A 26,962-nucleotide genomic window follows, 5' to 3' on the forward strand; every position below is an offset into this window, starting at 1 on the left:
AGTTCTTCCCTGTGAGGGTGCTGAGGCCCTGGCACAGGTTGCCCAGAGAAGCTGTGGCTGCCCCATCCCTGGCAGTGTTCAAGGCCAGGTTGGACACAGGGGCTTGGAGCAACCTGGTCTAGTGGAAGGTGTCCCTGCAGGTGGCAGGGGGTTGGAACTGGATGAGCTTTGAGGCCCCTTCCAACACAAACCAGTCTGTGATATGATATATGATATATGATATGATATGCAGACTGCAACAGAGTTTACGCCTCTGCCCGTGACATAGCACAGAGCAACAACTGTCTAGCATGACATGGGTCCTGTGAAGCACAACAGCATCTTGATTGCCTTTGACATATTCCAGATGCTTTCCCGATACGTTTTTACTTACCCTTTTCCATTAATTCTATCCCTCTTTGCCCTTCCCTTCCACAGGAATAGCCAGTGGGCCTTGGAAATTATACCAGCTGTGGAGGGTGGCTCTGCCAGCACACACAAAACCTATGTGTGTACATGAATATCAGGCTGCTGGCAGTCATTGTTGGACCAGCTTTCAGGCAGACCAGCCCTGATGGCCTTGTAAACCACAACTCACATCTTAATCCTTCACTGGAGTCAAAGCTGTAATTCAGTAAAGGAGGAACACAACCTTGGATTCAGATGTGGTCTCCGATCTGAGCTCCTGGGGCTGGTGCTGCTCCCTTTCCTTCTGCTGCAATGCATGCTATGAGCATTAGCCAGCTGAAGGCCTGGATGAGCAGGATTTAGATGGCCAGCTTCTACTCAGCTGGGGTCCACATGCCTCACATGAGCTGAGGATCACATTCCTCAGTGTAAATCTGCAGAAAAAAAGCCAGGCTTTGAATCCCCAAGGTTATGTACACAGTGTGGAAAGGAAATGGAGTGGGTTAAAGATGGGGATGACGTTTTCAGAGTGAATCTAGTTCCTTTTTGCCCTTAGCTTCAAAGGAAGCAGGATTTTATGCAGGCACCATCTCTGCAAAGACTGTGGCTCCATGACCTTTTCTGAAGCCATTCTGTGTGAGTACTGTTGCAGTCTCGTCTCCCCCATTTGTGCTCTACATCCTACCCTCTCGCTTACAGTAGTACCACTGCTCTTCTCTAAATGAAGCAATTATATCTCTGACAGTTTTGCTTCTGGGACCAGCACAGCAGTGCTGATCTTAGGTAGGTCAGGCTGCTGTGGAACCAGACATCAAAGCAGTTGCTTTCCTGCTGGAGCCAAACTGGGGCACTCGGATTGGCAGCAACCCGCCTGGCAAATGGTATTTTTAACACAAACAAAAAGTAAGCAGAAACTTGAATATTACTTTAACAAAAAAATGAGTGTTAGAAAACAGTGTCATATGCATAAGCCTGGTGTCTCATTTGTAATGAGTATTTCTAATTTCTCAGACTAGCTATTCATGTGCACAACTTTCATACACAGTTATAAGGCAGCCACTGCGTAGTGAGAACTTCTAGTTTTTATAGCATCTGTTAATGCTCAAAATAAGAAAGGCTTATTATTCAGCATCTACTTAAAGTCCAAAAACCTTCTTTGCTGCTATTACTGTATTACAGAGGACATGAATGCTTTTTTTCTTAATGCAAACCTTATGTATTTTATTGCTCGGCCAGCAATTGGCATATGTGTTTCCTCTTACTCACAGATTCCCTCTCAAAAGTGCCATTAAGTGCTGGAGCTCATGGCAACCTTCCTGGAATATCATAATCTTTAACAGCATTCACAGGTGCCTTCATTGGAGAGACTTGAAGGAAAAGGGTTTTCCAGTGATATTCCATGGTGGAATTGTCTTGAGCACATGGCTGGTTTGCGACCATAGCAGTGGCTGTTTCATGCTGCCTTTTCCAGATCGGTCATCATCCTCAGATGCAATAAAAACTCAGTTCTGGTCTCACGTGGACTCCTTCCTGCTGAAAGAATAGGGGGGTTTTTTGTATTATCTGGCACAAACTTAGACGAGACAGTTTTCCCAGAAGCCTTAGAATGAAGTAGATCAATTGGATTGTGAGTATATAATGTCATTTGCATTGATTTGGCATTTGGCTGTGGCTTGACCCTGAATTTACGTGTTTTACCAAGAAGATTTCACAGTGGTTTTACACCAGAGTGCAAAGACAAGGGAACTTACATCAAACAGGGAAGCAAGAAGCGCCCACAAAGGAAAAAACAGCAGCAGAGATTTGTTGAAGAAGTTAGAGGTGTGTCTTTGCCTTGGATAGTGACGCAGTGAGTGAGTGGAACTGAAGAAAGAACTGGATGTTGCGAATACCACCAGAAACTCAGTGCTACATGCTAGACCATGTAGATAATAGCTGAATAAGCATCCCTGGTGACCGCCTGGCTGTCATGCTGTTGGAAGAGGAGCACACTTGTGCTTTCTTCCTTGCCTATGCAAAGTTAGTTGCACACAAAATGCACCTACTCAGATGTGACATGGAAGTGACACTCTCTTACTTCTGTTATACTGATTAGCTAATGTCTAGTGTGTGAGATAAGCCATGGGCAGTGCTGCAGGTGGTGAGTTTGGCCTGACCTCCTAGCAGCTCTTCTCTATGTCTTGAGATATGTTGGGGAAAAAAGTAATATGTTTTCTGGGGGTGGTGGAGTTCAGAATCAAACATGCATCAAACCAGCACATGATACTAAAAGCAAATAAAGATGCAAATCAGATGCATATAAAAAAATACACCAGACAAAATATAAAACAACAGAAACCAAGCCAAAATCACTTACAGGAAGGGATCCAAGAGGGCTTTTTTGTGGTAGAGATTGTTTTTGTAGTTTTAGCAATGTTTCAGATTCGAAGGAGGCTCCTTTCAGTCTGCCAGAAGGAATAAAAGATCCATCCAAAGGAGAATTTAAATGATTTGTTTTGGCATAGCTGAGCTACAGCGTTCAAAGGGATAACAACAAACAGGAGAGTGAAAGTTAAAACACTCACCAGAAACACTTTGATGTGAGGCATCTGATACATGAGTATACATGTTTGCAATGGAAGTATACCCTGATACATGGTTGTCACAAAGGAAAATATCAAAGCAGAAAGCCCTCCAGAAAGGAGGGCTGAGTCACTGAAAGGCTGACTTTAACCCTCTTAGGTGCTTGTTAACAATACACCATAGATGAATTCATCTGCTGAAGATGACGATGCAGCATCACAGCATGTAAGGAAGGTGCTCTCTTCCAGCAGCTTCAGTTCTCCCATGCCACTACTGCTTACAGTAGAGCAGTTTGTCAGGCAGAAACAGTACTTGACTCAAAACCAAGGATGGGTTTGTCATGATTGATCGGAAGCACTTTGGTATCATGAGCTGGACTTTAAAGGAATCATAAAATTTTCTTCCAAATTTTCAGAGCAAGTCAAATTAAAAACAAATGTTAACAACTCACAGCAACACTTCCCAGATTTCCATTTTCAGCTTCAACCGTACCACTGAAGAGATGGATATCTGGATTATCCATCAACCTTATAGCATGGGGTTGGAACTAGATGACCTTTAAGGTCCCTTCCAACCCAAACCATTCTATGATTCTATGATTATTTTTAATGCAAAATGGGCTGCTAATGTCACAGCATGGCAAGTTACAGAGCTTTATTGAAAAAAATAAGAGCCTCCAAATAGAAGTTTCCTGGAGTTCCTTAATTGGGAAGTCTCAGAACTGTATCCAGTTCAAAATTTGGGGGATGTTGAAGCAGAACACAGAATGTACTTTGCACCACTGTGGAGATACAGAAGATACAAGGCAAAGAAAAGTGCAAATGCTCAGGGCTGAGGGAAACTACTTGTCCAGAGAGGGCCAAGGTGCTTGGTGCAGACACTGCTCCAGACAAATGTATTTTCCCAGTGTGAGGAAATTGTGGGGTTTTTTCCTTACCTGTTAATTTTGCCATTCATTTCAAAATCCAGCGCAGCACTGAGAAGCTGTCCTGCTGACTGGGTCACCGTGTTGCCTCCCCTCTAAGGTACCTTAGAGCCACCTCTGAGTCACACCCTGGTAGCCTTTCACAGGCTCCGAAACCACGAGTGAGCATGTACAGCAATAAAGAGACTCACATCCAGTTAAATTGCTGGTTTGGTTTAACTGAAAATACTGGTATAGCCTAGTATTGTACACATTAAAGAGACAGTAGGGTAGGGCTCAAGAGGGTTTCTTCAGTCTAACCCACATAGTGGACTGTGTAAGTAAAATTGGTGAGATGATAACACTTGTCTGATGTAAATCAGTATCTGGCCATTCGTCTTTTGTACAGAGGTGGGCTCAAACACTGAGGCAATTTAAGTCCTCAAAAATTTTCTAGAGTCAAAAATTTTCTTCTCTGGTTTGAATTTTAAAGCCACTGGAGGGATTTGGCAATACATCTCTAACTGAAATTTGTAGGAGGTGTGTGGTTAAGTCCCTTAGTCATCAGTGGAAAAATCCCTTGCTGACTTTCTCATTCCAAATTTCTGTAATATTCAGCATCTGATGTTCATCAGCCATCTACAGCTATGGACTGCAGTGCCATGGATACTCAGGTCTAGGACATTCAACCTCCAAGGAATTGTCTTTCATAGTAGAAATTACTTTGGTCTATTTTTTCCTCTATACTTTTGTATAAATAAATATTTTTGATGATAGTTGCCTCAGAGACTTTCATTAAACACTTAATGCAGTAGTACAAAGGGGGTTCACTGAAGTTCTGGCCACGCTGGCTATCACCAGCTCTCAGAGGAGCATCCAGCCAAAGTGTCTGGATGCACAAAAGGGTCCTGCCCCAAGTCATACTTTCTACCAACACACCAAGGCCGGTGCTCCACCTGAAGTTCACAGCTCTGATTTCAAGTCAAACCCAAGGTAAGCCACCATGTTTGTTCCATTTCCAGCTGCTGCTTTGATGAGCCTGTTCTTAGCAAACATGGCCAGAAGGGGAGGTTTGTCCCAAATGGTTCTTTCAGTGCTATTATATATCTGGGACTTCTCCAAGGCCACAGCATCGCTGTAATCCCAAAGTGCCTCCCTGTTCCTGAGCTTTCCCACAAGCTGCCTGCCCCGTAGGTGGGGAGCCATGGAGTTCGGACGTGAAGTCTTCTCCAGCGGCTTTGCACAGGAAGCCACTGGCTGACCTTGCTGCTGAACCCGGGGAAATTCCTTTTGCCCTGAACTCGAGCAGAGCAGTATTTCACCCTGAGTCATTTAAATCTCAGACAGTCCTTGGAAATCACAAGATCAGCCCTTCTTCATTCACCATAAAGCTGTATTCCAACCGCGTGGCTTGGTGCCTGCAGGAATACAGTGACTGGGAGCAGGACTCTACCCTATAGAGCGTGAAGGACATTGGGCACACGGCTTAAAGTGCACCAACCTGGGGTCAACAGGGCTGACGTACTGATGAGGGTCAACAAGATGACCCAATCTTCTAAGACAGAGTGACATGCTATGGGACAGACCAAAGGCACCTCTGCTGGCAGTGAGAAGAATGGATCAGCCGTGCACTAGTGCCCAGGGAACAAGATACAGGTGAGACAGCAACCAAATAGAAACATCCAAGGAGAAAACTCCTTCACCTCCCAAGCTCCAGGCATGGCTCTCCAAGCCATGGCAGCCACAAAGGCACTGCACAGCAACGAGAGCCTCTGCTTTCACTCTCACTCCATGGGAGCAACCAAAATGTGTAGTAGGTCCCAAAAGCTGGGTGGGGGAATGCAGTGGCAATACCTGCTGTGAGTCCCTGATGGATTCAGAGAGCAGCCCCCCTCGCTCCACAGCCAGCCCCTTCGAGCAGAGGTGGACACTAGTCTGCTCTTCGCCTCCGTGACCATCACCTGCCTCCTTGTGGAGGAGGGATGAAAAACAGCCTGGCACAGCTGGTGTGGAGAAGAAGGATAAAGGTACCTTGGCTTGGTACAGGGAAAGTGTGAGTAGAGTTTATGGCCAAGGTTTCCAATCAGCTGCACGATTCAGCAAGGAACTGCTGTGTTTCAGACAGCTGCAGATCACAAGAAAAAGGCTTTCCCAGCCTGGAGCACTGGAACACAGGGCCTGAGGGTTGCTCATCAGGAACGCATCCATATGACAGCTTTTGGCAGGGACATTTTGTTCACTAAAGCAAAATTTTTACATTATGTTTAAAAAAGTAGAAGTAAACATTTTTACATTATGTTTATAAAATAGTTGGGTGTTTGTGAAAACAACAGAGTGGATCAAAATCTGCTTTTCTGACAAGTTCACTGAAAATGAAAAATTTTGCATTCTAACAGGGCCACTCCCCAGACCCTTGGCCTCCGTTAGAGGAATAACGGTTGTTGTTCTCATTGAAGAGACAAAGAAACAGCCACAGAGATAAGGAAACACTATGGCTGCAGTCAGCTGGCAGGTCAGTAGCATTGGCAATCTAGATCTGACTCTAAATAAACATTTTGTTTTGAAGTAATTAACATTAAATGGGGGAAAAAAGTGTGGTTTAGGGTTTTCTTGAGGTTTGGGAGGGATTGTCACATCTGTCTTCAGCCTCTGTGCTGCTCAGCTCCCTCCTCCTCCCATCATTTCCCTACAAGAGAAAAAGAAACCCACCCCCAAGTGGATTTTCCTTCTGGACCGAACCTCATTTTTTTATTTTTGAGCCTTTGCAGTGGCAAAGTCAATAATCACAAAAGGATTAAGAAAAAAGGCAAAAGTAAGAAAAGAGGCAAAATGTGGAAAAATCTGTAAATTTCTTAATGAAAAAAGTTACAGTAAAAAAAATAGCCTTTTTTGTGGTTGTTATTTGTAACAGGTCAAACAGCAGAAGTGGTGGCAGTCCCCATCCCGGCTCTGCATTCAATCCCTCGACACCCCGTCCCTGTCCACGGAGAACCATGCGCAGAAGGAGCCGGGGAGGTGCTGGCGTGGGGCTGTGCGGCGCTGGAGCCCATCCGCGCTCCCAGCCTGCCCATCACGTGTCAGCTCTTGGAAGCCACCCCATCTCCTTCCTCTGGTGCGGTTGCTGCTTCCACCACTACAGCGAGTGCAAGGAGGGAGCCCGGCCTCACGTCTTGGCCCTGCTGGCACACACGCCCATCCCTGCCGGCAGTGGGAGAACTGTACTGTGTTTCAGCATGCGAACAGCCTGGGGAGCAGGAGACGGAGCACTGCTTTGCTTCGTGAGGATTTCCTCGGTTTCGCTGGACGGCTGAGGAATGTCTAACACTAACCACATCCAGATGTGTCGACTTGGCAGCCCACTGCTGAGACGTTACCGAGGGGACGCCGGATCAGCGCTATCAAATAGGATGTAAGTGTCGGTTATGTATGTTTGATCGGGGTGGGCTGGGGAGTTCTGCAGCAAGCAGTGTGAACTAGAGACTGTCCTTACTGCTTTGCTTTTCTTCCATCAGTTTTCTCTTTGCCTTCTTGCTGTTGCAGTTGCTACGTGCAGCAACCCGAACTGAGATAGTTAACATGGAGCGGGGTCAGCTACAGGCTCTGAACACACAGCCTCCCGCCTTGCTATTTCTGCTTTACACTTTACTTTGCAAAGAGTTTTCTCTGGGTGTTTTAGTTTGTTTTTACAGGAGAAATTCTGTCTTCTTTAGACAATGTCTCCAGTGCTCCAAGATGGGGTTTCTTCCCAGCTGCAAACATGTTCTAGAGGTGGCACGTTACACTTACAAGCATTCCTCAGCACTAAGAGGACATGAACTTTCCCTGTGTTACACTATTGTACGCTCTAAGTAAAACACGGGAACTCTCAAGCTCTCTAGCGTCACAGAAAAAGAGAAAAATTCAGTCCCAGTGAAATGGGCAGTTAGTGGTCACATTTTTAACAGCTTTTGGGCAGATTCTGATAAAATTCTGTGTTGGGTGTCATCTTGAAACCAGTGGGGCAAGCCAGCATGTAGTCCCTGTCCTGTTCATGCCTGGGTATGACAACCCATCCATGTTAATGCTGTAACTGTAACTGCTGGGTTTGGGGCACATCAGGCTAGTTATTTATTGGATCAGAAGGGTGTTGGGGAGTTGAAGAAGCAGTGGGTGCTGAGAGAGCTGGGAAAGGAGGACAGTTGTTTTGGGGGGGCTCTGTCGTACCCTTTCACAAGCCTGCAAGGCTTTATCCTCCTCCTGGGGCCAGCGGAAATGGAGGGCAGGCTCCTTGCCCTGCACTTGGCTGCTCCAGGACGGACCTGTCTCTCCGAAGGACTTGGGGTGTGATTTTTGCTGCTGAGTGCTCTGTAATTCTGAAAATCAGACCACTTACATGCAGGACTGCATCTGGGTTTAGGGAACCACCTCCTGAGGCTGCCAGGCCTGCGGAAGATGAGTCTTGCAGCCAGGCAGCACTGCCCAGTGTCATCAGGGCATATCTGTGCACATCTGCTGCTGCCTTCTGCAATATCACCACACGATTCCCCACCAGGGATGGCACAAGTTCCCTTCTGGGACCCCGCTATGTGCGAGCAGACATCTTAGCATCCATCTCCAGCCTGTGCACAGCAGCTCTGCAGATTCCCTGCATTTAAGGTTGTATACTTCATAAAACTTCACTGACTGGGATGAAAGCTAAAAAGACATAATCACAGCAGCCATTTGCAAGCAGTTATCTAACGTGTGACTGGCATTGCCAAAACAAGAGACTATAATAAAATGGGACCAGCCAGCTGGGAAGCTGATGAAACAACATATTGCAGCACCGGGGCAAGCAGAGAGATAAATCGTAGAATCATAGACTGGTTTGGGTTAGAGAGGACCTTAAAGCTCATTCAGTTCCAACCCCCGCACATGGGCAGGGACACCTTCCACTAGACCAGGTCGCCTTGAACACTGCCAGGGATGGGGCAGCCACAGCTTCTCTGAGCAACCTGTGCCAGGGCCTCACCACCCTCACAGGGAAGAACTTCTGCCTAAGATCTCATCTCAATCTCCCCTCTGTCAGTTTAAAGCCATTCCCCCTTGTCCTGTCCCTATAGGCCCTTGTCCAAAGCCTCTCTCCAGGTTTCTTGAAGCTCCTTTAGACACTGGAGCTGCTCTAAGGTCTCCCAGAGCCTTCTCTTCTCCAGGCTGAACAAGCCCAACTCCCTGTCCTGTAACATGGATTTCATCCATTCATTTGCGCTGGCCTGAAAAGCGGCTCCAACAGGAGAATTAGAAACGGTCTCTGGAGTGGGACCTGCATTTTTATTACCTGCTTGCACCATGTTTCAGCCAACAGAGCTCCTGCTTCCAGGTGCTGCTACACAAGTAATGGCAACAGTGACACTGCGCACAGGCCTGGAGCACTGCTGTGATGGCAAAAGCAGCACCATGGTGTGCGGCTGACCAACGTGAGCCTCTGCCCCTCTGCACCCCTTAGACAGCTCTCTTAAGACATTCAGCTAATTAAATCCTACAGCCCATTATCTCTGTGATTACAGACTTTAAAACTTGTAAGCAGCTGAGCGAGATGGGCTTTTTTTTCCAGTTAAGGCAGTTAGTGTTTGTTCTGGTTACTTCATTTTTCTAGGGCTCTGCCCTAACCAATGTGCCAAAGGGCATCTCTTGTGTTGTCCTGTCTTCTAGTCAAAAAGATCAAAAAGATCAAATCATTCAGCATTGCTTTGTAATCCTATAGCTCCAAACAAGACCTCTTCACAAACACCCCATAAAACAGAGAGGAGTTCTCCAGCACCAAAGCTACTTGCAGCATCAACTTTGATGAGATTCTTGACTTTGCCTGGAGGGGGGGGAGGAACCAAATCAAAATCTAACCAAACAAAACCAAAACAAGAAACCACACAGGAATAAAACTTGTTACATGACATCCAAACAGAAATGAAAGGGCGCTTCCTGCTCCAAATAGAGAGCTTTTTTTCTCCCTTTAAACACTCCAAAGCAAGCTTGAACTGTAAAACCTAAGTTGTTTGACTCATGTTTTTCTATGTGGGGCAGAACTAACCCAGCGCTGGAAGCAGACATGTTTCCCTGTGAGTATCCTGAGGATCCCAGACACCCATGCAATGCAAAACGAAGACAAGAATTTGCCTACAAAAGACCCATACCAAGATAACTCAGCTGGGAGTTTGAATCCTTTGCCTTAAGCACTTCCTTTCAGGTTTCTGTACAAGGGTAAGAGAAGGACAGCAGCCCAACGTGGCCGAAAGAGGGCAAAAGTGATCCCCATGCAAGACACAGTGCTACTTGTGTCTGCACGTCCAGCAATGCATTTAAGCTAAACTGGTGCAGACACAGAGTTAAATACTCTACTGAGCCTCAGGGGCTCAGACGATGGGACCACGTGAGAGTCAGTAGGAAGATGTAGTCATCAGAGCTTTGGGCGGTGCAGATTTCCTGCTGTCAGCATCCTGGTCTGGCAGGATGGAGCTCATCTCTGCACGTCTGTTCTACACAGTCCCAGCTGCAGGGTGGGCACAGGATGTGATGTTGTTGTCGCTGGTGGGTTCTTGAACAGCACCAGGAGGCAGCGGCAGAGGAGCAGCAGCACAAGGTGAGGAGGGGCCCGGGAGCTTGATTGGCTCTTGCTGAGTGGATGGAAAAACTGGAAAACTGATGGCAAAAACTGCTGGAAAAGAGGTGGGAGAGGGACACGTGGGCAGACCTCCCTGCTACAGGCCAGAGCCTGGGCCTCTGCTTCCAGCACTGGGTGTTACAACTTTACTCTGTTCTCACGAAATGGGTTTGATCAACATGAATTGAAAACAAGTACCCAAAACATTGCTTCAAAACACCCCTACCAACAGAATTTTCCAAGTTGCCCTGAAGACTGCAAAAAAAAAAAAGCCAAACAAAAAACAAACCTTCATTGAACCCATCAGGGCTGGATTCCCAACACTTTTCTCAGCCTATTTTACAGAGGAACAAAGACATCTCCATCAGCAACCACAACATATGTGGCCCCTTCATTGCACAAACTTACCAGTGGCAGCTCCAGCTTCATGAGTGAGGGGGGGAGCAGGAGGGAGCCAGAAACACCTCTCATTCAGTAGAGCAGCAAGTTGATCTGGGGACAACCCACAGCCATGCTTGGTGGGGATGGACGCTCCTGTGAGCCAGGCTGGGATGAGTGTGCCACAACTCATGGCTGTTTTGTACCCTCTTGCTTGGTGTACCGTGTTTTTCAGTTTGCCTCTCTATTGCAGCTGCTTTTCCCAAGGTTGAGTGGGTTGAATAACCACACTTCAAGGCACAAAGCAATGTGCCAAAACCACCAAGGCTTCCTGACTGAATTCAGGGACAGGATCCAGAGACTCTTTCCCACTGAGGCCCACATGAGCAGAAGTGCCAAGTGATGGAGATATGATGGCTGTTGCAAAAGAACGACATTTCCAGGATGAGCTCAAGGCTTCACGTCATTCAGCTGGGAATGAAAAACTTTTTATTTTAAAACCCACCATTTAACTGCTTTTATTGCAGCACTCCTTGGCCATATTTCAGAGTCCTCCTCTCAAATAAATGAAAACCAGGCACAGATCTGGGCCCTCTGCCCAAGTGTGCACCAGCACAGGTCAGGTTCCCTGCCTGGATGCTCACCAGGGGGCTGTGTCCACCTCTGGTCACTTCCAGCTTAGAGCATTTTGTGCCTCTCAGGCCCTGCAGACTGTGGCCCCCTTGGTCCTTCCAGCGCGTTCCCTCTGTAGGGGCTCCCCACGTTGCCAACTAACAGATATGGGACCTCTCAGCCTCTTCCTACAGGTACCTCAGTGCTCTAATGCTGCTGGCGCTTGCAGCCCAGCACAGAACATTCCCAGCCTTCCCTAGGACATGCCTAGTCCCACTACTGGGGCAAACTGCACCATCCCATTCCGAGCCAGACTCAACATCCTTCCTGCAGCCAGCAGAAAGAGGGACAACTGCCTGCTTTTCCAAGCTTGGAGGACATGAGAGGCAGCCCTGGCAGCTGGGCCCTCCAATTCCCTGAGGCATCAAGTGATGCAGCAGCTTTACATCTCCAGCCATACGCTGGATGGAGATCCCCCTGAGTGGTGTACGAAGCAGAGGTGTGTCTAGCTTGGATGCAGACACGCAGTGAGATGCTGTGCTGAGAAACGTTCTGCCGTGCTCACATCTCTTTTGTTTGGCATCCAATATTCTCTGCTCGCTTTGATAGCTCTATTTTTTTCCCCTAGTGTCAAGGTGGATGAATGCTTTGGCTTTAGAACATACCCTAGTGCCTGCCCGAATCACCAATTCCTCTGAATTCAAGAACAGCACAGCTTTTCCTACACTGACATCCATGGATAGAGCTCTCCCATGTGTAATAATCAAGGTTATTTCCTTAAAAAGAAGGAAATATCTAACAAAGACTGGAAAATCCATATAACTCAATCAAGGAATCACTTTCAGGGCTGTCAACTTTGTTTGAAAAGGAGATGTCTATATTCAGCACTGAACTGTTTTATTTCAGCATGGAAACTGCTATTTCAGATTCTTTGCTATTTCAGATTCTTTTCTTTCAATAAATGAAAACACAGAATAAAATCGAGGCTATCAGCCCAGGCAGGCTTGTAACAATTCAGGGTTTTTCTTGGCTTTTCCAAGGGCACTTATTGCCAGACTCTGAGATGCTGGCAGGATAAATCTGTAAGCCATGGAAATGAGGAGTTTCATGACACACACCCTCCAAACCCTCGCTGATAAAATTAAACACAGGAAAGAGCCAGGACTTTCATCCAGCTCCTTAATTACCAGCTGGAGCCTGGCAGCTGAAATAAGACCAAACTTCTGCACAGAAAAGGAAAAAAAAAAAGCTATTACAGTGGGGAAAGAGAGGAGACTTTACAAAGAGCTTGAGTGGGGACACACGAACATCCCAACACTACCCGGATCCATCCTGACACGGGCTGTGCAGCTCCCGCTCACTTCAGGAGACTACATAAACATAGCTGCATATAGAGCTTATCCCATCACATCAGCAGGAGCAAAAATGGCTCAACTTTATTTCTTTTTGAGATGGGCTCCCTGTTATAGGTTTCTCAATAGCACCCAGCAGAAATTCTTCCTTGTGATGGGCAGAACGGGACAGACTCTTTCTTCTGAGCGGATCCAGATCAGTGGCATGTCCTGGGGACCACATGTAGCAGGACCATCCCTTCATATCCCTGGAGCCTCTGGAAAAGGTTATTATTGAAGGTGACATGAGACAAAGCCTGCTGGGAACCACGTTGTGACAGCTAAAGGGTGGTTTAGCACAGAACTAAAGCTCAGCAGGTTGCTGCAGAGCACCGCAATCAGGACTTGCCAAGGGTAATTCACACACGACAGACACAGAATGCAAATGAACATCCTATATGTGCTAGAAAGGACTGTTTCACGAGGCTGAAAATAGTTACAAGCCAAGTCATGTGGCAGAAAGAACATAAAGAGAAAGCAGCTTCTGATTATTATAAGCATTTTAACAACAATTTATGAGAGAGTAGAGAAGGCAATGCAATCCTGCTGTTAATACCAAAGCTACACCGGTTAGAACACTTGCCTAGCCCAGGAGAGAGTGAAAGGTACAGTAAAAAAAGCCAATAAATGGAGAAAAATGCAGCAATCTCTATTAGAGGACAGAAAATGGCAAGAAAAAAGGCCTGAGGAAAAAAGCATGGTCATAAGGACAAGGAAGACAAGATTTTAAATCCTCTGGGAATGCAAACAGCCTTACAGAAAAGCACACACAAGCCATTTGCTAAAATGAAGTTTTCAGAAACAATGGAGACAAAGACAATGAAGTCAGTTAATATTTTGTAGCTGCACTTGGGAAAAAGATAGTTTATACCATATGATGATGAAATAGGCTCCATTTCAACAGTAACTTGGAGAAGCAGTTAACCAGTAGTGAAAAAGCAAAATAGTTTAAAATTTTGAGGTCCGAATAATGTGCACCTGAGAATTCTAAAGGGGCTGGCCAAGAAATCAACTGGTTTATTAGTTTTTCTTTCTCATAAGTCTTGAAACATTGCCTAGATCTCACAGGGTCTGGAGCTAATGCTGCGTCACTGTTTTAACATTTCACAATTACAGACTCGCTAGTCTAATTTAGAGCTTTGAAACGATAACTGATGCTGATGATACAATTACGGCTGATGCAGGTGATACAATTCATGATAGCAAAAAGAGGTTTGCTGAAAATTGATGCCTTTCAGGTTAGAATCACACTGAATAACAGTACTCTTTTACCAGGCACTTGGCTGTCCCATTGGGTGTTTGAGTCAGGAAGGTGACTACAGGGCTCGACTGGAGGCTCAGCACCCGTATGTTTGGTCTGCAGGCAAACAATGCTGAAAATAGAGACCTGCAGAAATAAATTGTGTAGGAAGCCGCAAGTCCTGACTCCCCCGTGCTTTTCAGCCCTCAGTAAGGAGGGCACCCTAACTGAAGGCAGACTGCCATACAAGCCCACAGCTTTCACTCAAGAAGTTTTTGGATATGATCTCAGCTGATTCCAGACAGACAGACACCTGTAATACCTTCAGAAGTGGCTCTTACTCATATAGCAGTGTTTTCCTGAACTACATGCTACTTTCTGCCTTCTTACCACTGTTCCATAACTTTCTGGTTTGTTGTGTTTGCAGTTGAAGAACGGATCAAATGAGGCAGAAGATCTCCAGGAAAAGTGTAAGTGAGGAATCAAATCTTGTATTTCAAAAGGCAGCTTCTCCTATCACATGAGTTAAACATTCCTAACACCAGGCTCTGCCTTGCTTCTGCGTATTGGGATTTATTTGCCCATCTCTTGCTTACCAGTTAGGGTCATTTGGCAAAGACAAAACACCCGTGGCTCCTTCTAACCTTATTAATAGAAGTTATTTATAATGCTTTAATATTTTATACAGATTACTGGCAGCAAAAAGGCTCTATATACATTCAAGAGCATGCATAATGTATTCATTTTGAAGGCACAAATCACAGTTGGGTTGTAAGAGCTGGCTCTGTGTGCAGGGAAATGCCAGGGACATGCTGCAACTGAAAAGTCTGCCCTTCAGCAGCCAGCTCTACTCCTCCCTGTCTGACTCAAACAGAGTAAAAGCAGCAAGAAAGAGTTACCAAGTTGGGGGGAAGTGGGAGAGAAAAAGAAATAAGAAAAGGAAAAAAACCCTAATGATTTCTGGAAGAATGGCATTGTTCATCATTTTCCACCTTGTTTTTCCCAAAGCAGTGAAATCTCCAAAATGGCAGACCATTGGTGTTAGGCAGAGAGGGATGTGGGAGAAAGGGCCGATTTCACATTATGCTTAGGGAATGGTTTGCAGGATGCTGGATGACTGCTTGGTGACTTAACTAACCAGGTCACAGAGCCAGAGCACTAAGATCAGCATTAGGTTTGCAACCTGTGTGCCCTTTGGCAAGTTCTTTAACAAGTCTCAGTGCTCCATAAAATGCACTTTAGTGCTAGTTTTTAAATGGTGTTTCAGTTAGATTTGCCTGCATGCCTCAAAGCTGCCGAATCCTCATTGCTGACACACTGCATGCTTCTTTACAGATGGACATTGGTGCCAGGCAGCTCAAACACAGCTTTTAACAGTCCCAGAAACACTGCAGAGACAATGAGAGTTCGTCTCAAAGGGGATGCGATCTGTACCCTCTTCCTGCTGGTAGCGCTTTGCTCTTTACTCTACTCCCAGCTGGAACATTTAGTCCCCGTAGGAAACAAGCAGCTGACACAGAAGAAGCCTTCAGCAACACCAAAAACATTCTCTGACTCCAGAGCACCCTGGAGACCGATGCCAGCAGAGGCAACGGAACCCAGGCTCCAAGTAACTCCTGTCCTTAGACAAAGAGAAGTGGCCAACAAAAGGGTCCAAACAACAACTCCATCCCCGTTGAGTGATTCTGCCTTCAACTTCAAGCGCTATCTCCTAAACAAGGATAATAGGAACTTCAATCTCCTCATTAACCAGCCCAAGAAATGCAGGAGAACACCTGGAGGTCCCTTTCTGCTCATTGCTATCAAATCAGTAGTTGAAGACTTCGACAGACGCGAGATTGTCCGGAAAACTTGGGGCAGGGAGGGTCTGGTGAATGGGGAGCAGATCCAGCGGGTGTTCCTCCTAGGAACACCAAAGAATAAGACAGTGCTGGCCACGTGGGAGACCCTGATCCAGCAGGAGAGCCAGTCGTACCGGGACATTTTACTCTGGGACTTCATGGACACTTTCTTCAATCTGACCCTGAAGGAGATCCACTTCCTGAACTGGGCTGCTGAGTTCTGCCATAACGTGAAGTTTATTTTTAAAGGTGATGCCGATGTTTTTGTCAATGTTGAGAACATTGTTGACTTCCTTGAGAGACATGACCCCACTGAGGACCTCTTTGTTGGAGACATCATCTACAATGCCCGCCCTATCCGTGTCCGAAAGAGCAAATATTACATCCCAGAAACGATGTATGGGCTAAGCATCTATCCAGCCTATGCAGGGGGAGGAGGGTTTTTGCTGTCCAGCCACACCATGAGGAAGCTTTCTAGGGCTTGTAAAGAAGTGGAACTCTTCCCCATTGATGATGTCTTTTTGGGCATGTGCTTACAGAGAATCAACCTCAAACCCACCTTGCATGAAGGATTCAAGACCTTTGGCATTGTCAAGCCCTCTGCTGCCCCACACCTACAGACATTTGACCCCTGTTTTTACAAAGATCTCATGGTAGTCCACAGTCTGAAAGTTGCTGAGATCTGGCTAATGTGGAACCTGCTCCACAATCCACATCTTTCCTGCACTCAGAAGAAGCAAGTGAAGAAGCCCTTCCAATGGAAAAAGAAAGCTCAAACAACAACACAGGTATCACCCCCCAGGTAATGCAGGCAGACTGGAGCAGAAACACATAGCAGACCAGCTGAGAAACGGTGCCTGGAACTATTGCAACCAGATGAACTAACTTTAGAAGTAGAGTAATTTTAGCACATCTTATTTACAATGGTAAGATGAGAAACTATTGCAGGAATTTGAAAAGATTCCATATTTGCACACATACACATACCATAGGTCCTTCTCCATTAGTGAGTCCAAATAATAACAGCATCTTTAATTTATTATTATTTATTAGAATTACAGTAGTACTTAGTGGGCCAGTGTGTAAAAGCACATTGCAAAACACAGTCCTTGGAGATTTTTCAGCATCGTTAGAAACGTGAGGAAGGAAAAAAGATAGAGGGTAGGAGTTGACACCAAGTTGCACAGAGTCTGTTGTCAACTTGTTACCTTGACTTGGACTCATTGAGAAATGACTGAACTACACAGTAATTAGAGTAAAAGAAATCAAGTCACCTTAGTGCGTGCTCAGATCAAATCGCTGCTGACTGGTTGGCTTTCTGCAGGCCTCATAAGAAGAAAGCAACTAGCAGCTATTGAAATGGGGTCCTGTACATTGCAGGTAAGATGGACTATAAGAAAACAATCTGGATCCTGAGGCTGGCTTGGCTGGTTGAGCAAGGATAGGTAAGTAGATAACTGGGAAGGGGCAGACTTCCAAAGAGCCTTTAAAGAAAGGACAAGAAGAACATTGAGTTGATCCCTCTGAGTCTTGATTTTTCATTATTCACATCAACTCCTCAGTTCAAGTATCTGCTCCATGACAGGCTCAGGACTCAGGGGACCAGTTTTTGGCAATTCCATGAGCTCAGGCTCTCTACCCTACGCTGACTGACAGTGAAAACTCAAAGTAATACAACAGTATGTGATCTCAGAGATCTTCAGAAGGTTTGCATCTGGAGAGATCCTTTGGCCTGTGCTTGTGAAGGTAAAACCACACAGAGATGCTGCTTGCATCACATTTGGGAGCTTCTTCAAACCAAAGGGAAACTTGTCAATGGACTGATCTGGTTTCTATAAACCTTGGTGCTCTTGCTTGGCATATAGTCAATTGCAAAGAGCAGCCAAGACTTTGCATATTTCTGTGGGTGTCACATGAAGGGAGAAAGTAGGCTTCAGACAAAAGGGCTTCAGAATAAAAGCCTTTCTGAATTCATTGCAAGAAAGCAAAAATACACAGCAACCTTTCTGTTAGGCTTTCCAAGGTCAGTCAGTCTGTAACTTTGTATTTTAAGCATTGGACAAGAACACCGGATTGCTTAATTTTTCGAAGAATAGTCAATACTTTGAAGCACTTTTTTTTTTTTTTCCCAGCAGCAGTTTACCTTAAAGGAACATACTTTTCTTGGATGCCAAAGAGGAAGAAAATTCCTATAAATCAGGGTTAAAAAGTGATAAAATTCATGGGGCAAAGAGCCTGAATTCACCTCTGATACTGTGTTTGTTGATTCCTTTGCAATTTTTTCCCCTGGACAAAATTCCTATCCATCCGAGATTCTACGATGCCACCCCTCTTCAGGTGGGCACATACACCCAGCTTCAAACAAAATTACAATCAGTCACAAATGTCCAGGAAGTTGCCTTCCCTTGAACAGAGCCTGCAGCGCAGCTGCATTTCATATCTGGGTATCACCTTCCTTCCACCCAGCAGTAATCCTAGCTCAGTACTTGTATTACCTATGCAGAGCACAGAGGAAAGCAAGTTAGTATTCTCTATCGTTAGACTACTAAAAACAGTCTTACATACTATCTTCATCATAAAAGTTTAAGGTTTATAATATATTTCCAAGAAAAGCTCACCTATATAGAAGTCAAAACACCATATGTTGATTTGAGATATTTTGAGGATACAATCCTGAAATACAAAATACTCCTTTAAGCTTTGCAAGGAGGTCTGTAGGGTGTGGAAATAAGCCAGAGCCTTGCTGGTGGGAGAAGGCCAGCGATGCCCCTGTCTGCTAACATGTGATAGTTATTATTGATGAGCTTGTACAGAAAAGTATTATCTGTGATTATTTTACAGTTTGGGAAATTATTTATACCATAATTAAAAGACAGCATGCAGACGTGCCTCTAGTTGTCAGAGTGAGTCTGTCAAGTACACCTGCACACACGTTGTAAGACTAACACCATGGGTATTTTTCATGCAGACAGCAACATGAAAAATACATTGCTCATTATTTTGGATAACTTAGTAAGTCTTTCCTTATGCTGGACTTAATTTAATGGTAATGACAGAAAAATAAACACAGCTTACCTTACGATTTCCCTCAAGGATCTAGTCAGGTTCAACAGTCCTTATTAAGGTCTTCCTTTTAAGCTTGGAGATGCACAGAGATTGACTCCTCCCTCTATAATATCTTCAGATCTGCAATCTACCCACAACACAGCATTAATGAGTGCGTTTTGTCCCAGATCAAAGTTGTTGTTCAACACTCACCTGCGCCAGCACATACCCTGATAGCTGGCAGAAACAGAACTAGAGCTACCTATTTACTCCATTGTCTTAGTCTATGGAATAGCTCATTTCTTTTATCCAGTGAATACCAAAGCTACTATTTATTAATGAAAGATACAACTGCTTTTGTTATCCAGCCCTGCCGCGTGGCCTGTTTGACCTGGTTTTAAGTTTCCATTTGCTTCTGGGGTTGAGCTGGAAGTTCACAGACACCATACGTGAGCATAACGCACTGCGGAAATGCTGGAGGGCAGCACTGCAGCCCCTGCAGTTTACTCAGTTCTGTTTACTGCTACAGCAGCCAAAAAGTATTTGACTTCACCCAAGCCGGAGATTGTTTCCTAGAAGTTAGGGTTCTTTTCAGGAAATCCTACAGCCCTAGGTATGTATGAGAACTATCAGGAAGGACCCTCTACCAACCTTTCTGGTGCATCTCAGAAAACCAAACCCATCTGTTTCAGAATGACATTCTCAGCAGCTTTTATTAACTGCCTAATCCAATACACCAGTCAACGTTTTGCTACAAAGCCTTGTTGGCAATTTTTTTCATGACTAGCCCAAGATGAGGAAAGAAAACATAAAAGTATCCTAAGTAGGTGCTACCAGTAGCAAGGAAAGCAAGCAGACATAAACATCTGAAGCTAATACAGCACAGTAGGTTTTATTGAGTCCCAGGGATCCACACACAGTCAAATTTTGTTCCTACTGTACATGAGTAGCCAGATTTGGTCACTATAATGAGCAGAGCTGGCTTGAACCTCACATTCAGCACCTCCAAATGCACCTCTGAACACATAAACTGGTAGCGAATGCTAAGATCCATCAGTCAGGCCACTGCTGACTAAGACATCATAAAAAACAAAAACCAAAGATGTCTCTGAAGCAATTGAGCGTTAAAATGTTGTGCTTCCTGTCTGCAGTTTAATTATTCATCTTCCTACAGCAGGTTCTCGGAAGCAAACCCCAGCAAAATCAAACAGTACAAAATAAACAGCTCGGAGAATCCTCACTGAGTATTAGCACTGAGAACATCCCTGGAGAGTGCTGCAGGACCGTGAGATGTGTGAGTGGGGGGAAGTCTACCCCAAAGCCCAATTTGAAAAAGTCTGAGCCCCCGAGTTGTACCTTTCAGCTGCAGTCAGGTCTCGACAGCCCTGAAAATTAGCCCACCATGTGTCCCTAACGATGCTACTAGCACTGATGTTTGTCAAACCCAGTAAAACTCTTAAAACCAACTTTTCATTATTTTCTAGGCTTGTGGTCAGCAAGAAAACCATACTGAGAAATGAGATGGAACTGAACTCTTGAGGGATGAGTGCATCAAACGCCTCCAAGAGCAACAAACAGCTCCCCCACCAGTCCTGACCAGCCCAATGCTCGCTCTGCAACTCATCCAAACCCCACTTCTCACTGATCTTCTCTCTTTCCTTCCATGTCCCAGCCCATTCACTGACAATCCCAGTGCTGAGACCAGAGAAAAATAAAGTACCACAGGCCTTCAGTGACTGCCTTGTCGCCAGGGGGGCTGACTGAGCAGGGCAAAAGTAAAGGCATGATATTAAGGCAAACACTCTCTACAGCCACAGTAGCAAAAGAAAAGCGTGAAATTTTCCTAGTAATGTCCATACTTGTGGATGCAACAGAGCTCCGCAGAGAGGACCAGGGTAAACTCAGGATTTTAGGGCTTCAGTTTGTCTAAGAGAGACAAGCAGAGGTGAAAAGGGAATGCCGTGATTCAGGCTGTTTTGATTACTGAGTTGCTTAGACAGCACATTGCATAATCATGCAAGAGGGGTTTTTTTGTGACTGGTATTTAAACTAAACGTTTCTCTGAAAGATATTGATACTGGAATGAAACTTAGGCACTAAATGGAATATGTAGCGTAGGTGTGAAACATTAAGGCACTTAAAAAACAGCTTCTGAAATTGCAACAGGCAGTACTTTAAAATGACCAAACTAGTAACATTTAAAGGGGAATTAATTATGGTATGAAAGAGAAAAGGTTATGTTAAATCACTACAGTCTAATCCAGAACAAAAATTACTGCTATAATCGTACCTAAACTCCACTAATGAGCTACTCTGCAAACTCCAGCTTACCTTTCCTGCTGTTTCAAGCAGTCAGCACTCTCAGACCATGAGAGCGAATGTTTTTGCCTGATCGAAAAATCATCACAAACATCCCCACAAACAAAACAAGATCCTCAGATGTAAGGTTTGGCAGATTAAACATTTAAACAGTGACCTTATTAATTACATCTAAAATTCACAAAGACAGAGAATATGGTATTTAAGTTCCACCTGAACCCTCCAAGTAACACATACGCTCCCTGCAACAAATCCCTTCTTAGGTGGGGTTTTCACTCGATGACTGGTTATATCCCATCCTTGAACAAAGTCCCCTGCTTCATTAACTCCTCATCCTACTCTAATGCTTAAGAGTCACATCTTTAGTAAGCTCCATTTCTAAAAAGAACCAACCAGAACTAATTTGTATTTTAATTCTTTAAACACACACAGTGATGGATTTATTTGGCTACACATGAGTGTCAGGTTATGTCAGACAGGGTCAGCCAGAGAGGAGAGTGCTTTGTGTTGGGGTAATCAAGATAAAGGAGATACAGTTAAGAACACCCTGGTTCTTGTTCAAATACTCTGAAGGAAGTAAATTGCTGTGGCTTGGACATCCCATTTCTCTCTAAGATTTACTCTCATATCCATTTGGAGCTGTCAAACAAAACCTAACACAAATTCAGCTCAGCAGGGTTCATAAGTGCCTAGAAGTGACTCACAGGCTCTAACAACATGGAGAAAGTCACTGTGAAGTGGGCACCAATACCCTTGGTTTTCCCTTTGGAAAACACCAGCTGGCACCTAACCTCCAGCCAGCCCCTGGTACTGATGAATCACCATCTTGCTGCAACCGAGCCTTAGGGAAGATGTTGTTTTAAACAGATCTGATGGGAGTTCTGGAATTTGAATGATCATGAGTGTATGAATCGGTTCTCACGCACCACCTGATTATCATTTCAGCAAAAAAAAAAATCTGTTTAGAATTAGAAGTGTGATGGGTCCTGGCAACAGAAAACTGGGTTGACAGGAGGAACACAGGGTTCTACTGTTACACAGCACTGATCTGTGTAGTACTGCCTGTAAACTTCACAGGAGCCCAGGGACTGCTTGCAAGCCTAAGGAATACAGGATGAAATGTCAGCTTCATCTCCCAAAGAGGGGCACAACAATCGGTTTTATTCGGTGTAAACCAATGATATACTGCAGAAAATATGGCAATATTCAAGGTAAGCAGACACACACACACCCCCCCAAACTCTTAATTTCCACACAAAGGAAAAAGGCAAAGATCAAAATGTGCCAACAGCCTTGTCCCAGCCCCTCTTCCTGCCATACTGCCATCCTTACCTTCTTCCCCAGAGCTCCTCTATTCCCTATTCCTTCCTCTCTTTATTCTGGCAATTGCAAACTGCCATAAGCCCCCACCCACAAATCCTAAACTTTTCATGCCAGTAAGTCCTTAAGGCTCCACAGCAGCTCCCCTGATGCATCAGCACAGGAACAGCTTGGCTTCATCCAAATAGCAGCAAACAAATTAAAACATCTCAGAGAAGCAAGTTAGGAACAGCAGCAATCACAAAAAGAAGGGTTATGACACCAAGAAGAGCTGCTCCACATTATCTCCCTGCGCCCTTCTTCAGCTCTGCCTCTCCCAAAAGTCACACGCTTTGTGCTCAGCCCAGCAGCAACAGCCAACATACAAAGTTGCCTTTAATTTTTGTGTTACAGAGGAACTTTTCACAATGAAGGGACTGACCCAGCGAACTATCTGTACTGTTAAGAGAGCACATTTCATTATCTACATCGTTTTAGCCACTTTGACTTGCCACAGCATTATAAGTGAAGATGTGAGTCACTGCAGTTGTTAAATACCTTTGGACATCCTGCCCTAAGTCTTGAGGTGCATACTTCAGCAGCAGTCCTGACCTCATTCTTCTGAAGAATTTCAACTGAACGTGCTTGAGAGCAGGATAGTGATAGCATCTGTGCAGCCATTACTCAAATCATCCCATCAAGAATTTCTTTCCTCCTGCAGCTAACCTGGAGCCTTTGTTAGAAAAGGATTCATTAAAAACTAATTGAAATTATTAGCAGGATTGCTGTCGTATTTTAGTAACAAGCATAAGCACACACACCATCTCAAATCACGGATCATCAAATTCTCCCAGAGCACACTGAGCCAAGCACTATGCAAGGTCATTTTACATTCCAAAACTGAAGGATGCTAAAGGAGGGAGAGCTGAGTGTTCCGCCCTGCATTACACAGCCACTACTGGAGAAACACGAATGGAAACAGGAATCCCATCCTGTATGCCGTGTGTTAACCTCTAAGCTACTTCAGGGTAAGCAGACTTCAATGCTTTGCTGTTGAAGTACCTTAGGGCATAAGAAAGCACTGTGAGAATTCATGTTTGCTCCTTTTACTGCAGGCCTGTCTTTCATTCTCCTGTGAAACATTCAAAGTCTTGGAAGCTTGATCAATTTTCATGCTAACCCAAAGGCTGACATGAGTATAGCAATTGCATTTTTTGAACCCAATACAGAAGCCAGTGTTATTTATCACTGTTTAAAGACTTTCCTTCTTCACTTCAGGGCATAAAATAATAATACACTCTCACATATCTACTAGGAAAGAGACTGCAAGTTATATTGTTTTTTACACTCTTTCTTTGGAGAACATACTGTATGGGCTGTAAAGGAGGAAGACTAGTCAGGTACTTCAAATATGATATGGCAAAGACAGTAAAATAAAAAGAACAAATTGATAACAAAAAAGCAAGACCATCCATGATTTTATTACAAAAACACCCAGCAACTGTATTTAACACAAAAACAGTAACTGAGAGTCTCTTTTATTTTTCTTTCAGTGTACATGCTCATTATTATTCCATTTAATTTACAGAAGGGCTATGTAAAGTGAAATTAAAATTAGAGAGGAAACAAAAGTGAGGTTGAGGCATAGAATTTTCTTAGCAAGCAATGATCACAGGAGACAGCACAGATTGAACAGGGATTCAACAGGAGTGACACCTAGGGATAAAGGTAAACAGTAACTTTTTCCTTATCCATTAGATTCTCCATGGGACTTTTTTGTTTGTTTTAGCAAAACAGTTTAGAGTATCACAGTATACAGGAAGACTAAATGGCAAAGAATGTCTCATACACACACACACGCACACCACATTTGTCCCTGCTACAGGATCCAAAACTTCAGTTAATGTTCGATTTCCTACAGTTAACATTCGATTTCCTATCTCTCATTCATTGATAAACTATACAGGATTACACTGTACATGGAGTTAAAATTACAAAAATGTCATATTTACAAAATCTGTACACATAGTAAAACTCACAAAATCGTCATCTATGTATCACAAGTTGCGACACCAAAATATTAAAAATGGGATAAAATTATACATTTCTCTTGTCCATTTTTAAAAAGGGTTCAATATTTCAAAGACAGACCATCTATTTCCCCCAAATAAGACTGGTAAGAGAACTAGAAACCTAAAGTATCCTCCTGGGATAAAATGTCGCGAGCAGCATCTCCCAACTAGAAAGAAGCCTATATCCTGTCTGCTGGGGTGGGGTGTGCAGTTAGCATATATGTACAGAAATGGTGAAACTACAATAAGGATGTCTTTGGCTAAACCTTTGGCATAAATTAAAGTCATACAACAAAAGTTACAGAAAAGGTTTTCCTGGTGATGGCAGAGCTCAGGAATTTCCTTCTGAGATACCATTATATACAGCTGTTCTTTCTCTAACGAAACAGAGTAGGAATAAAGGATTTTGGAACAGGCAACACTATTCCTTCATCAAATTTTTCCCTAGTATGAAAAATTGTACCAAATCTTTTCACTAAAACATAATTCAATCATAGAAATAACCTCTTCCAGAATTTATTATTATTGTTTTTGAAACGGCATATGAAAAAAAAAGAAAAAAAAAAAAATTAGTACACCAGCCACGGCAGAAAAAAATTCTTTCAGCATATCAAGTACATATTAGTGCAGGAAGGTGAATAAATTTGATCCACCTTGTATAAATAAGCTTTATGTGCAGCGTACATTAAATAACCATCACACCCCACTCACACCCAGTACACAGATGCTCCTCAGTGAAGATAAAACGTTTATCAAGTAATTAAAGTGTATGTAGTGCAAATGTTACAACCAAGTATTATGCACATGCTACTTGCTTGGTTTAAAGTTACACAAAGATGTGGTGCCTGAAATCATGGACATATATACATCCTTGTCACTTGGTACAATGTCCTAAGCCACAGAAATACCAATGTGTTTATATCTATATATACACACACACGTTTTCTTAAAATGTGACCACCACATCAATATAGTAACACAAACAGACTAAAATCAATACCTGCTTCCAGATGCTCCAAGGCTCAGAAAGTTTGTGCTTCTAACTCTCGCAGTCATTACGTGCCCCTCTTCCATTTCCCCTTTCTGCTAGCTGAGAAGGGGGGACAGTCTCTTCAGGTCTGTGCTGCATAGGATGAGGGCAACAGAGAGGAATAAACGACGGCACAGGCACCTAAGCTGCTTTCCTCCATCAACAGTTCCATGCCCCATGATGAAGGGTTGAGAAAATTTCCCCTCCACACTGTTCCTAGGTGGAAAGGCTTATTGAAAAAAACTAAATCATAACGTGCTTTCCATATTATAAGTGGCAGCAAATCAAGGCACGCTGTACTAATTTCGTAGCATTGAGATTAGCCGACTTTGCAGGGGATGCTCACTGGGGAAGGTCCGATGTTCTCAACTGGCTGCTGGGCCTCGTTGGGCCATACAGAGTAACAGAAGCTATGTGATTATTCTGCATCACCTGCAAAAGGACAGCAGGGAAAAAGGGAAATCAAAAGAACTGTACACCAAACAGCAAAATGGTGAATATAGAACTGATCTGCCTGAAAAAGAAGAAATTCCAACAACAAAAGAAAGCAGCAAGCTCTTGGCTAGTTCCTAAAAACGGTCTCTAGATTTCCATGACACATCTAAGCATGCTCCACCACTCCTCGGAGTAGAGCGCATGCATCTACTGCTAGTATGAGTTCTAGGCAACAAACTTGAAGTTCCAGCTTTAACATGCAAATATACAACCTCAGAGCTCTAAAAAATATAGCCACTCCCCAGCACTGGCTTTTATTGAAATGAGAAATACGAAGCCAATCATAAGCACAGTGAACCCCTCATCTTCTCGTGCTCAAGCAAATATGAAAGTTTTTCTCCTAACCTCAAAGATCATCCGTTGCAGTCCAAAGCAAAAGGTTGACCCAAATGGGTTAGTGTTGTTCGGAGATGACGACCTGAACAGAAGAGAGGGGGGGGCGGAAAATAAAGATGGATGTACGAGGATCAGGAACTCTTTAGGGACGAATAACCACTCAGTGATACAAGGTAAATTACAGCATCTTTATCACGGCTTTTATCAAAAGAAAATAAATCCACATTATGCAACACCACTGCTAGACTCCCAAGTGAGCCAGCGGATACCTCTGCTTCATGTCACAGAGCCAAAAGTAACCAACAAGTTACTAACAACCTCTACAGGAAAACTCTCATTTAACTTGAACCTGAAGAACCCTGAAAATAAACAGATCCATAGGAAGAGAGAAGCACCATGTAACTTACTATAAATAATTTTGTCCTTTGCCACTCT

At 44.1% G+C, this 26,962-nt stretch overlaps 2 protein-coding genes across 6 annotated transcripts in view; one reads left to right on the plus strand and one right to left on the minus strand.

Moving 5' to 3' along the window:
• The first annotated feature begins 6,250 nt into the window (after window positions 1–6,250).
• B3GNT9 (UDP-GlcNAc:betaGal beta-1,3-N-acetylglucosaminyltransferase 9) lies at window positions 6,251–20,708 on the plus strand. Of its 2 annotated transcripts, XM_030512349.1 has the most exons (5): window positions 6,251–6,365; window positions 6,765–7,262; window positions 14,518–14,560; window positions 15,426–16,733; window positions 20,461–20,708. In XM_030512349.1, the coding sequence occupies exons 4-5, from the start codon at window positions 15,490–15,492 to the stop codon at window positions 20,513–20,515; spliced, it is 1,299 nt and encodes a 432-aa protein (XP_030368209.1). In that variant the 5' UTR covers window positions 6,251–6,365; window positions 6,765–7,262; window positions 14,518–14,560; window positions 15,426–15,489; the 3' UTR covers window positions 20,516–20,708. The 2 variants fall into 2 exon arrangements, with proteins under 2 accessions (XP_030368209.1, XP_030368210.1); XM_030512350.1 differs by lacking the exons at window positions 6,251–6,365; window positions 6,765–7,262 and having other exon boundaries at window positions 14,397–14,560.
• Window positions 20,709–24,071: 3,363 nt separating this feature from the next.
• LOC115619676 (UPF0183 protein C16orf70 homolog) overlaps window positions 24,072–26,962 on the minus strand; it is a 35,413-nt gene continuing 32,522 nt past the window's right edge. For 2 of the 4 annotated variants that reach the window (XM_030512351.1, XM_030512354.1), the window contains 3 exons: window positions 26,537–26,609; window positions 25,667–26,128; window positions 24,101–24,310 (listed from right to left, as the gene is read on the minus strand). In XM_030512351.1, coding sequence (XP_030368211.1) covers window positions 26,039–26,128; window positions 26,537–26,609 — 163 coding nt within the window. In that variant the 3' untranslated portion in view covers window positions 24,101–24,310; window positions 25,667–26,038. Of the gene's footprint in view, window positions 24,311–25,666; window positions 26,129–26,536; window positions 26,610–26,962 lie in introns of those variants that run through there. The other 2 variants (XM_030512352.1, XM_030512355.1) reach the window with 2 other exon arrangements.

Source organism: Strigops habroptila, chromosome Z (assembly GCF_004027225.2).
Source record: "Strigops habroptila isolate Jane chromosome Z, bStrHab1.2.pri, whole genome shotgun sequence".
NCBI classification, from domain to species: Eukaryota; Metazoa; Chordata; class Aves; order Psittaciformes; family Psittacidae; genus Strigops; species Strigops habroptila.

What these genes read in the sequence shown, in the direction of transcription:
- B3GNT9 (XM_030512349.1), top strand. Translation starts at nt 15,490, where the DNA reads ATGAGAGTTCGTCTCAAAGGGGATGCGATCTGTACCCTCTTCCTGCTG. An exon ending in ACACAGGTATCACCCCCCAG is followed by an intron (nt 16,734 to 20,460) that starts GTAATGCAGGCA and finishes ATTATTTTCTAG; the next exon opens with GCTTGTGGTCAGCAAGAAAA.